Genomic DNA, 13,320 nt, shown 5'->3' on the forward strand with positions numbered 1-13,320 from the left:
GTATGTGACGGGAGAAGAAAAAAAAATCATAAAATGAAACTCAAAATGAAGAGGAACTTCTTATACTAAGAGTTTTTGTTTCATACGACTATTAAGACAGCTGCACCCATGTGTAACATACGAAATGTTTTGACAGCGATGGAGAAATGACCGCTGTGTTAGGATGTATTTTAGGACAGTGTTCGTGATGCTTACACAGATGACAAAAAGCGTTTTAAAAATGACAATTTGATAGTGACGATAAGATAATGGCTCGGGTTGTGAAGGTGTTTGGGACTCTGCGGAATCATTGGAAGAAGTCCACAGTCGCTGCGTGTGCCCTGTCATACGGTGGACACTGGTTGTATGGTAAACACTGGTGTGTAGCGTTTTCTTTCAGATTGAATGGTATGGTTGTTAGATCAAGTACAGATCATCATGAATATCATTGAGCACATGCAACACGAATTGGTAGCTATTGAGAAATCATCAGCCATCAAGGTCTTACGGAACGGTTCCTATGATTGAAATCCAACAACATTGAGTAACATGAGGATGTCTTGTAATCAGTTGTTTTCTTCGTCAATAATTTGTTATTGATTTATTTACAGTGATAATCTGCTGCGAAAAGAAGCTTGTCTGGTGGCCAGGGTGAGACATTGATTATTCTGTCGCTACATTTTTCTGCTTTGACGGATTATGCACCTGCATTTACTGTATTCAACTCGAATGCCCCAAAATCCATTCTCAAATGCAGGAATATGGACGTCAGCAGATTTCACCACAGGAGCAGCTGAGGAAAGCCACTGTCATCCTAAACCCAGCAGCTTGTAGTGGGTAAGTAAGATATAACAGTCACGTTCCCTAAAGTCAAACAAAGAGAATAAGCAAGAGGTCCAGCTTATTGCACCACAGCCATTTTACATTTCTACTGTAATTTGTGTTTGACTAATATGTCTTGCTGTTCTCTTGCTCTTCCCTCTGGTTATAGGAAAGCCAATACTTTATTTGAGAAGAATGCTGCCCCTATATTACACCTGGCTGGTGTGGAAGTGACACTAGTAAAGGTATCATTTTCTTTCCCTGTGCAATTGTTGTTTCCGTACATTTCTTAGCCTTTTATAGTCTACAGTTATACATAGTGTAATACCATGTGTCTTCTCTCTTGCAGACAGACTATGAGGGCCAGGCGAAGAAATTGATGGAGCTGATGGAGCAAACAGACATGCTGATTGTGGCTGGAGGGGATGGCACTCTACAAGAGGTTATCACTGGTCTGCTGCGGAGGGCTGATCAAGTAAGTTGTGTATTATCATTGTATTAACCTATAACAAGCTCCTTTATGTTGTGCAATACCATCTCAGCTTAGGTGTCTCTTACTGTGCTGTTTTATATCTCTAATATAGGAGTCATTCAGTAAAACTCCCATAGGATTCATCCCTCTGGGTTCCCACAATTCCCTGAGTGAGAGTCTGCACATCCTCAGTGACAATCAGGTGAAGTAAGTATCCCACTGAAACATGTCACACTCTCATTCAGGTGCAAACAAAACACATGCTATCTCTCACTGAGAATGTATACTGTGCATAATCTCCTCCTTGATTTATCTAAAATATCCTCCAATCATTTTGTCATTCATATCCCCCTCTTGTTTTCAGACACATCACATCGGCGACACTGTCCATCTTGCAAGGAGAAACGGTACCCCTGGATGTGCTGCAGATCAAGGTGAGATCGGGAGGGTCTGGCGTTTTAAAGATCTTTATTACATTTAATCGCCATTGAATAACCGTAACTGCATGGAGAGGAAGAGAAGAACATTGTGTTGGGTTTCTGGGTTTATGTATCAAGGGAGAGAAAGACCAGCCAGTGTTTGCCCTAATTGGTCTACGGTGGGGGGCCTTCAGAGATGTGGCTGCCACCATCAAAAAGTAAGATCCCTTCATAGCTTATGTTTCCATATTCTTATTTTCCCCAAGTCCCATGTAAAGTCATGGAAACATTTACGTGCAAAACATTATAGTAATAGAAAAGTTGTTTCTCCTTTTAAAAATAAATATCTTATACTGTTGTTTTCGCTCTTAGATATTGGTACCTTGGCCCCTTGAAGACAAAAGCAGCTCATTGGTTTAGTACATTACGGGTGAGAGCAGGACTGTTTTCATTCCGTGTCCATGGACCTCAATTGTTCCTCCATGCATTTGTGTCATGCTGTCTTATCCCATCCCTCCCCAGGAGTGGCCCCAGGTTCGTGAGGCCTCTGTGTCCTACCTGGCACCCACGCTTCGCCCCCCTGACCTGCCTGAACAGAAGCCCCAGCGCCCCCACCTAATGTACCGAATCGCCCACAGACTGAAAAATTACTGGTACCCACCTATTCCAGGTAACATTGTCTGTGTGTTGATGTGTTATTCTGTGTTTGTCAGTCTGGAAATAACACTACACTTCGTCATTTTAAATGTCCCTGTGCATCTTCTGTTTCACAAAGCATGAATGACATTGGTTTTGTGTTTATTAATTATTTATTTGCACCAAAAAAAAAACAAGTGATGGACAACAATACAGATATAAACAAATAATAAAACTTTTTTTTTAAAGTGTTCAGGTGTGGTTGGAATGAAAACAACACCACAAAAAAAAAAACGATATACAACACAAAAAGTACAAAATGTTTGTGCAGAGCCTCCAAAAGCGGAGGAGCCAGAGAGATGGACTGAGAGGATGTTGTCTACTTTAGAGCTGTCGATCCACACGCAGAACAAAAACCCTGTCCAGACGGTCAGTAAAAAAATAAAAATAACTACACTATAGCAGCTACTACAACAGACTCGGGGTGTTAAAACTGTGTTCCCTTGTTTGCCCCTCAGCGTACAGACGACTCCCTGCTGGTGTGTGTGGAGCCAGACTCCTTCAGTGTGGGAGAGTTCATCACTGTTGGGTGAGCAGTTGTGGAGATAACACTTTGTCACATTATCAATGTAATACCCGACTAAAATAAAGAAATTGTTATTCATGTAGCATGTGTGTCAAGGCTGATGCATTTTCTGCATTGCAGAGAGAAAAAAATGGAGGATGCAACTGCATTCACAAGAAAATCACTGAAACTGGAGGCCAGTGCATGTCAACTCAATCTGCCCGAGGTCAGCTGTCTTAGTCCTATAAACGTCATAGACAAGATGCATTACAGTCTTGTAGTTTAGATCATTATAACCCTTAAACAAATTAAGTGTATTCTTGTAAAATTAATTTTTGTTTATGTGTGTGTGCGTGCGTACTTCTGCTCCATGACCTCTGACCTCTCCCTACTGTTGTATCCCCTCCCACAGGAAGGCGCTGGCTTCTACAACATTGACAATGAGGAGTACGAGGCCATGTCAGTGGAGGTGACGCTGTTGCCACGGAAACTGCACTTCTTCTGCAGCGCAGAGCGCAGAGAGCAGCTCCTCACACAGGTCCAGTGAGGGAAGCACTGTGATGACAACACATGCAGCAGACAGAGGAATAGGGAGGAGGATCAAAGGGCCAGCACCTGGGGTGTATTCATTACGTCTTGCAACGGAAACCGTTTAAGAACCAAACGGAAGCAAACAGAATGAAATGTGGTGGAATCTACCTGAATTTGTCCAATAGAAACTCTCGTTTTTGTTGCAAAATATTTTCCATTTGAAGTAAACGGTTTCTGTTGCAAAAGGTTTTGCAACAGACTGTGTTTTGCAACAGAATCAATGTAATGAATACACCCCTGGGTCATATTCAGTTGGCACCAAACGGACTGAAACGGGGAGGGTCTATCTTCACTTTTCCAATAAACGCTTGTTTTCCGTTGTAAAATGTTTTGCTACGGTATGCCCTAATACGACCCTGTATTGTACTTCTACCTCAACCTGGGAGTATGTCTGTTCTACTTGCCTCCTTACTGTCACTAAACAGCAATAAAACAGAGCCGGACCAATGTGGAACCGTCTACAGTGAGATTTCATTGTTACTGAAATTGAAATGTTAAGTTGGAATGGTTATGGTCATAATTATGGACGATGACTATGATGCAGTAACAAGGACCAAACATTTTGTTGCTATTTCTGAACTCAGCCTGTATAAGTCTGCCCTGCAGGAGTATTGGTGTAACTGACTAGTTTACTACTTTATACTCTCATCATGTGTAACTCTATTAAATAATTCAGTTATGATGTCCATGGTGTTCTATTGCCTTTTAATACCAATTGGAATAAACTTTAAAGATGCGCAGAGAGACTGTCTGCATTGTACAGTACTCTATGATGAGATACATTGTACAGTACTCTATGATAAGATGAGATACATTGTACAGTACTCTATGATAAGATGAGATACATTGGCATGAGAATCACTCTCCATTGGCAACACTATCACAAATACAATCCAACAAGCATCAGAGAAAACAAACAAATGGTTTTGTGTTTACAATGGAAGTACTGGCTTGGAAACGAGGGGCTCATGCGATCAAGTTACTAAAGGGGTTATCGTCACTGAAGTCTCTGTCCATGTTTTACAGTAGCACAGGTTCTGGATATAGCTGTGTAGTTGGCTGTTGTTGGGAGTATAGGTTTACGTTACAGTTGCTGTGATCAAGGCTATGCAAGTTAACGCTCTTGTTGCATATTAGTGCGGAAGTACAACAGATTATGCTTTCTTTTGACATTCAGTGCGGTGACATACTGTACAAATACATTCCAATTAGCCAATGCTGGTACAGGTCTGTGAACAAATTCCACAAAGAAAGCGTTTGATACAATTCCGTTTGTGTCGTGTACACTCTCTACTTCATAGACATGATACACCTGTAAAAAAAATGGTAGCATGCCCAGGATGTGCCGAAAGGCACAAGGTGGAATAGGTCAAAACAAATAGAGCAAAGAAAATGGGCTAAGTCGTCATGGTGTGAAGAACTGTACATTTAATCATATCACTAGTATCACTATTAACACGTTGATACAGTAGATGCCTCTTTCCACTTAAAATAAGCCCGTGGTCTTGATTGAGTGCCTGTCCTCAACACTAAAAGATGACCCACTAATTAGGCTTTATAACAAAACTGTCCCTAGTAAAACCTCAATGAACATTTCCACTATTGCCGACACTTACTGACCAGTCGAACCCAATGGAAGCAGTGTGCAGTCTTCATCAACACTATTTTATGAGTCATTGAGCAATGGCTTAAGCCATTGATTTAATGAACAGTCTGTCTCCCGGCACTATTTGAACAAAATAACTTTATCTCCAGGGCCTGTATTCAAAAAGGGTCTCAGAGTAGGAGTGCTGATCTAGGATCAAGTCCCCCTGTCCATGTAATCTTATTCAGTATGATCTAAAAAAGTCAAACTGATCCTATATCAGCGCTCCTGTCCATATATATTTTTATCCACACAATGCGGAACCATAGTGTGAGGGCTAAAGAAGACCCTCTGCCAAAACAGATGGGGTCTGACTGTCTGCCCAGAGAGGAGGATAAATCCCACTATCATGCTTGGGGTTGACATCACCAGAGAACTAAGAATACAAAGGAGTCTTTGTTACAGTGACGGGGCACAGCTCGCAGCTGCCTAGCTCCAACTAGAAAATAACACTAGAGTTGTATCTGCACTCATAGCACACCTGTGGATTTAATTCAATCTGCAACAGATCTCAATTGAATCAAACTAAAACTCAAGTACACAGCTAGCTTCTCCACTTGAGAAGCACCAGCTCACTCCGAGACAGACAGACTTTTAGATCACTGACTGCACTTTTTCTCTGCTGGCAGAACATTGGACCATTAAATCAGCACACAAATACGTTTACACATAATCGTGTGGTCATCAAACACGAGTCCAGAGGTTGCGGTGTGGTGCAGCATTCATGATCAGTTTGTGTCATAGAATCACATGCATTTAAGTCTCCCAGGTTGACCATTTTAAACATCAAATGAAAAAGCTCTGACGAAGGCCGTGAGGCCGATACGTAAAGCTTATTAAAGAGCAGTGATACCAGCAAGAGCAGTGTGCGGGTTCCTTCTTTTTTCTCATCTTATCCAATTGTTACCATGCACCTGCAAAAAAGATAGCTCAGATGTGCGAGTGCCTTTTGAATTTTAAACATCAAATGAAGCAACTTGATAAAATAAATCACAACACATTATCCAGAAGTCACATTGCAAAATGAAAACATGTTCAATGTGATCATGGAATAAGTAAACCCTTTAAGTTACTGCCCAGCAAACCGGGAACATTCCTAGACCATTAGCTAAGATTCACATTAAGTTATAGTTAGGGTTTTATCTAACATTCGTAGACCATTAGCTAAGATTCACATTAAGGTATAGTTAGGGTTTTATCTAACATTCCTAGACCATTAGCTAAGATTCCCATTAAGTTATAGTTAGGGTTTTATCTAACATTCCTAGATCATTAGCTAAGATTCCCATTAAGTTATAGTTAGGGTTTTATCTAACATTCCTAGACCATTAGCTAAGATTCCCATTAAGTTATAGTTAGGGTTTTATCTAACATTGCATGACCATTAGCTAAGATTCCCATTAAGTTATAGTTAGGGTTTTATCTAACATTGCATGACCATTAGCTAAGATTCCCATTAAGTTATAGTTAGGGTTTTATCTAACATTCCTAGACCATTAGCTAAGATTCCCATTAAGCTATAGTTAGGGTTTTATCTAACATTCCTAGACCATTAGCTAAGATCCACATTAAGTTATAGTTAGGGTTTTATCTAACATTCCTAGACCATTAGCTAAGATTCCCATTAAGTTATAGTTAGGGTTTTATCTAACATTCCTAGACCATTAGCTAAGATTCCCATTAAGTTATAGTTAGGGTTTTATCTAACATTCCTAGACCATTAGCTAAGATTCACATTAAGTTATAGTTAGGGTTTTATCAAACATTCGTAGACCATTAAGCACCTTATACCACCCACCACTGCGACTTGTATGCTCTAGTCGGCTGGCCCTCGCTACATATTCGTCGCCAGACCCACTGGCTCCAGGTCATCTACAAGTCCATGCTAGGTAAAGCTCCGCCTTATCTCAGTTCACTGGTTACGATGGCAACACCCATCCGTAGCACGCGCTCCAGCAGGTGTATCTCACTGATCATCCCTAAAGCCAACACCTCATTTGGCCGCCTTTCGTTCCAGTTCTCTGCTGCCTGTGACTGGAACGAATTGCAAAAATCGCTGAAGTTGGAGACTTTTATCTCCCTCACCAACTTCAAACATCTGCTATCTGAGCAGCTAACCGATCGCTGCAGCTGTACATAGTCTATTGGTAAATAGCCCACCCATTTTCACCTACCTCATCCCCATACTGTTTTTATTTATTTATTTTTATTTTTCTGCTCTTTTGCACACCAATATCTCTACCTGTACATAACCATCTGATCATTTATCACTCCAGTGTTAATCTGCATAATTGTAATTATTTGCCTACCTCATGCCTTTTGCACACAATGTATATATAGACTCCCCTTTTTTTCTACTGTGTTATTGACTTGTTAATTGTTTACTCCATGTGTAACTCTGTGTTGTCTGTTCACACTGCTATGCCTTATCTTGGCCAGGTCGCAGTTGCAAATGAGAACTTGTTCTCAACTAGCCTACCTGGTTAAATAAAGGTGAAATAAAAAAAAATAAAAAAAATTAGCTAAGATTCACATTAAGGTATAGTTAGGGTTTTATCTAACATTCCTAGACCATTAGCTAAGATTCCCATTAAGTTATAGTTAGGGTTTTATCTAACATTCCTAGACCATTAGCTAAGATTCCCATTAAGTTATAGTTAGGGTTTTATCTAACATTCCTAGACCATTAGCTAAGATTCCCATTAAGTTATAGTTAGGGTTTTATCTAACATTGCATGACCATTAGCTAAGATTCCCATTAAGTTATAGTTAGGGTTTTATCTAACATTCCTAGACCATTAGCTAAGATTCCCATTAAGCTATAGTTAGGGTTTTATCTAACATTCCTAGACCATTAGCTAAGATCCACATTAAGTTATAGTTAGGGTTTTATCTAACATTCCTAGACCATTAGCTAAGATTCCCATTAAGTTATAGTTAGGGTTTTATCTAACATTCCTAGACCATTAGCTAAGATTCCCATTAAGTTATAGTTAGGGTTTTATCTAACATTAGGATGACAACATCCACATTTTTTATATTTAAAAAAAAAAAATGTTTTATATGAAATATCCTTGGAATGTTCACAAACATTCACTAACATTTTGTGCACAACACCTGTAACAACCACCATAGAACATTATCCGAATGTTCTCATTAGGTTTCCAGGTTAAGAACAGACAAAATGTGTTCTGGAATGTTCTTGCAACATCAGGATAATGTTTTATTCAAACATTGTATGATCATCAGCACAACTGTACCGTTTTTAGTTTTTCTGAAAATATTTGCCGCAGCCTAACGAATGTTCTGGGAACATTCACAGAACCGATTTTGGTTTGCTGGGTCGAGTCTGCCATGTGAGTGTCAGCATTAGACCAGGGTCAGACAAACAGGTGCAGTCTTTACTGAAACGTTACAGTATTTAACAAATATCCCTTTCATCTCCGCTCCATAAGAAATACCTCCTTGGACGAGGGCATGATTTCAAATAAATACATCCTGCATGATACATCTTTCCCTTTTAATGTGTATGATTAGCTGACATCATGAAAAAAAAACAGTATTCCTATTTGACCAAAAGAGGTTTTCATGTTCATGCGACTCAGACTCATCGGAATCAGCTTTCTTGATTATTGAAATTTGACAAATACGCAAAAATTCACATTGCTCCTTTTTTTCATACAGAAAAAAATGATTGATCAACTTCAGCATGAAATGTTTAGAGGAAAACAGAGAGTGAAAACCACATGATCTTTACTCTCAGTTCTAGCAGATCTGATGCAGAATTTGGGGGAAACAAAGTCATGGTAAAGTGACAATCACACTCATATTTTGTAACACAACATACATGGTTAGGCAGGATCCTCTGTAAAGATTTAAGAAAAACAGTCTTGGTGCCATGGCAGAATTTTATTTCCATGGAGTTTTAATGAAGATTCCAAGTGGGAGGAACAATGAATGATCCAACTCCACACTGGATACTTGATCCGTGGTTCTGTCGGTCAGCAGTGCTCCATAGTATTGGGAGCAGTACAAACAAGGCACATTGATCAATGGTTCCACCTCCAGTGACTAGGCCTGGTGATCCAAGCAGAGATCCAGGTGAGAAGAGAACCGATTCCAAGCGAACAGAAAAACAAGACAAGTGCTTGTTGAATATGGAACGGACTGTCGCCAGATAGCACTGCAGAGTCCAGGCAGTATCTATCATCTATCATTGCGGCCCAGTTTACTAGGTGAGCTGTCACTGGGTGAACACTGGCTATAGTCAGCTATATCCCGGAGCCGGGCGAGAGATCGAGAGAGAGAGAACTGCAGGCCTTTGACTGGGCAGGAAGCCAGGGAAGGAAGAGAAGGAGGCAGTGTCTTCAGAGGACCAAGAGAGAACAGGCCACAGCCAGAGCTCAGGGGCAGCAGGGGTTATCGATGACAAGCATAACGTCAATGCCATAGACCTGCAGCAGATCTTCCAGGAATGTGCGGTCTGCCTGGCGGTCCAGTCCCATGGCTCTCACGTGCTCTGCAGTTAGGGTGTGGTCCGCACTCGCCTCCACCTCCGATAGAGTCTGGAAGATACGGTTATTCCGCTCCATGAAAAACCTATTGGAGAGAACAGAGGACATTCTGTAAGAATGTTTGATGAAGACTCCAGACTATTCTTGGTTAACTAGAAAAGATGCTGTTGGTTACTGTAATGTAAACACACTCACAGGATAAAGAGGTCCTCCTCATTTGATGTGCAGTCTCCATCCACCTCCTGAGTATAAAGCAGCATTTGCCTGAAAAGACCATAACATCATCCTCATCATCATTGTCATTGTCATCATGATCTCTTCAAAATGTCTGCCACCATTTATCAGGGTCCTGTGTACCTTTGTTCGCTCAGTTTCCTATACTTCTCCCGGTCGGCCCCGTTCAGCCGGAGCAGTGGCTGCAGACTATCTCTGTGTGGCTTCACATTCTGGTTATCAACGTATACGTCATACAGCTCCTTCTTCTCCTCAAATATCTTCTAGGTGGTGCCTTAAGACACAATGAGACACAACGTTGCATTGACCTTACCATTCACACACCATGGTTCGTACATATTTACGTTTATCAATCAGAGCTTAAGGTCACACTAACAGGCCACATATGACATCTCTGTCACCAGGGCAGCGATGTCTGCCACATTGACGTAGAAGAAGGGGCGGAACTCAGGCACAGACACACCTATCCCAGGTATAGAGACGTTGGACAACAGTACACTATGTGAGGAGTACAAGAGAATCATGGGAAACTACATCGACAAAGAGCACACAGTGAAATAGACAGTAAACACAAACTGTAATGAGATCTGAAAAACAAATATGTGGGGATTTGTATTGGTGTGTGTGTGTGTTTCAGCTGCACCATCTCACCCCTGTAGCACACGACACCAACAGGCGGTGGGGAAAACATGAGGATGCGTTTTCGGAGCAGGGCAAACTTCCACAGCACCATGATCTGCTCCCCAAAGAAGCGGATGAACTGGGACATGCAGCCGGCCGGGGGGGTGATCTGGAGGGGGAAGAGAGGGATGGACAGAATGCTAACTTCTGCCCAAAATCTCTCCTTAACATCGGAAGTCTGATTTACATGCACATAACTCAAGTTATGACATATCTCAAAATGCACAAACACACCTAAACCAATCATTGAATTGCCAATTATCCACAACCAACAACAACAACGGGGCGGCAGGTAGCCTAGTGGTTAGAGCGTTGTACTAGTAACTGAAGGTTGCTAGATTGAATCCCAGAGCGGACAAGGTAAAAATCTGTAATTAAGAATTTGTTCTTAACTGACTTGCCTTGTTAAATAAAAAAAACAGTAAGATCAACAATCTAAGTTCAAGTGGCCATCAGTCCTGACCTTCATCTCTGGGTGCATGCAGTGGTTAATGGCTGGGACCCAGTAGCTGGTTGGACAGGCAGTGACCAGTCCGTTCCCTGCTGAGTGCAGCACAGCTTTTTTTATCCTCATAGAAGGCCCCCAGAGGAGAGTACGAGCCAGGGCACTGCAGCTGGTGTCTGCATGGAGAGACACACTGATTAGGCTAGATAATATCCTGTAATTAACACTAAACACTTTCTAAATGTTGACTGCCGTCGGCATCTCAAGCATAACACTGGTGAGAAAGAGATTATTATCGAAGACTCAACACAGCATGGTTTGATTGGATTAAAACTGGGATCCTCCCTGGGAACTGGATCAACATAGGCTGTCTATTTGTACTGTATAAAGTCAAGCCGAACCCCCTAAGCAGATATCTCTACCATGAGCTGGATATGTGTCAGTTCTTTATGCATAGTCAATGAGATGAGATAAGCATCTGAAGATTCAAGCAGAAAGACAAGCGTTTGAGGGAGACATTCAGGGTTTCTTCCATTTCAATGATTACATGCAAGACTGCATATAAATGGATGCTAGTGACGGTGGTGGCACTGACTCAAGGCTTATGTTTAATAGATGAGAAGAGTGAAAATACGGACGAAGGACAAGAGGAATGGAATGAGGGGAGGAATGTGAAACAGGATGGATAAGAGAGAGAGAGAGAAAAGAGGAAACAGGGTGATAGAGGATAGACAGACAGACAACAGTACTTACCTAACCTGGTTCTCCAGGAAGTGCATGTAGTGATATAAGAGGGTGTAAGAGGGAGACAGAATACCCACAGACTTCATCCGTGCCCCTCTCTCCAACTCACTCTCAACAGGCATGTTAGCAAAACAGGGCCAGCCCAAAGTAGCAGCCTTTACGGAAATATCTGCAAAAAGAAAATAGACATGGATGTAGTGAATGTATACAACACACAAGGCTGCTGAGTGGAGAACGGAGCATTTTAATGGCTGAAATGGAGTAAATGGAATGGTATCAAACACATGGAAACCATGTGTTACAATTCCATATTTGCCGTTCCAGTCATTACTATGAGCCTGTCCTCCCCAATTAAGATGCCACCTGCCACCTGTGATACAACATCAAGATTAATGATAGGGCTCTGATTGTCCTCTGTCAGTAACACTGTTCATTCAGGTGGCGGAATAGTTTTTACATGAAGTCGTTGCCGATTCTGTGTGAGCCGCTGGCCATTGACTTGAATTCCACTCCGTCAAGATTCACATCTTGGCGTAAGCACCATGTTACCTGCCATTGACACACATTGAATGGACAACTTAAGTAGTTTTTGGAGGTATCTGTACTTCTGGCGGACTCTATTCCCATCCATGTTCTTTTGCTGGTGAGGGAACCGCCTGGGTCAGTTCGGCTGGTGAAGTCTCTTCCCAGTCCAGCAGTGGAGCGAGATCTGACTGCTCGACCATAGTGCTTCCTAAATTGAGGTAAACAACGCGAAACTAAGAAGAAAATAATTTGTATGTGTAATGGTTTTCCTCCTCTTCGTCTGAAGAGGAGAGGCGAGAAGGATCGGAGGACCAATATGCGGCGTGGTAAGTGTCCATGGTTGTTTATTAAACACATAAACTGAACACTCTATACAAAACAATAAACGTACCGTGAATAACGAAAACCGAAAACAGTACCGTGTGGTGTAAAACACAGACACGGAAACAATCACCCACAAACAAACAGTGAAACCCAGGCTACCTAAGTATGATTCTCAATCAGAGACAACTAACGACACCTGCTTCTGATTGAGAACCATACTAGGCCGAACACAGAAAAACAACCTAGACACACAAAACATTGAATGCCCACCCAACTCATGTCCTGACCAACTAAAACAAACAATTAACACAATAACTAGGGTCAGAACGTGACAGTACCCCCCTCCCAAGGTGCGGACTCCGGCAGCAAAACCTGAACCTATAGGGGAGGGTCTGGGTGGGCATCTGTCCACGGTGGCGGCTTTGGCGCAGGACGTGGACCCCACTCATCCATAGTCTTTGTCCGCTTTAGTCTCCTCCTAGGAACGGCGACCCTCGCCACCGACCTTGGACTGGCAACCCTACTAAAGGGCCCACTGGACTAAACAAACTCCTCCGGACTGAGGGGCAGCTCCGGACTGAGGGGCAGCTCAGGACTGAAGGGTAGCTCAGGACTGAAGGGTAGCTCAGGACTGAGGGGTAGCTCAGGCTGGTTGACGGCTCTGGCGGCTCCTGGCTGACTGACGGCTCTGGCGGCTCCTGGCTGACTGACGGCTCTGGCGGAT

General features: G+C 42.1%; 1 protein-coding gene and 1 pseudogene across 1 annotated transcript; one reads left to right on the forward strand and one right to left on the reverse strand.

The window, feature by feature from the left end:
• Window positions 1-78: 78 nt before the first annotated feature.
• Window positions 79-4,170, forward strand: LOC110523376 (acylglycerol kinase, mitochondrial). The gene is made up of 14 exons (XM_021602029.2): window positions 79-358; window positions 591-630; window positions 737-816; window positions 971-1,046; window positions 1,151-1,276; window positions 1,386-1,480; window positions 1,638-1,707; window positions 1,831-1,910; window positions 2,065-2,122; window positions 2,215-2,362; window positions 2,660-2,757; window positions 2,847-2,917; window positions 3,035-3,119; window positions 3,306-4,170. The coding sequence occupies exons 1-14, from the start codon at window positions 249-251 to the stop codon at window positions 3,438-3,440; spliced, it is 1,272 nt and encodes a 423-aa protein (XP_021457704.1). The 5' UTR covers window positions 79-248; the 3' UTR covers window positions 3,441-4,170.
• Window positions 4,171-8,396: 4,226 nt separating this feature from the next.
• Window positions 8,397-12,472, reverse strand: LOC110532331 (annotated as a pseudogene).
• Window positions 12,473-13,320: the final 848 nt, after the last annotated feature.

Source organism: Oncorhynchus mykiss, chromosome 1 (genome assembly GCF_013265735.2).
Source record: "Oncorhynchus mykiss isolate Arlee chromosome 1, USDA_OmykA_1.1, whole genome shotgun sequence".
In the NCBI taxonomy this organism is placed as follows: domain Eukaryota; kingdom Metazoa; phylum Chordata; class Actinopteri; order Salmoniformes; family Salmonidae; genus Oncorhynchus; species Oncorhynchus mykiss.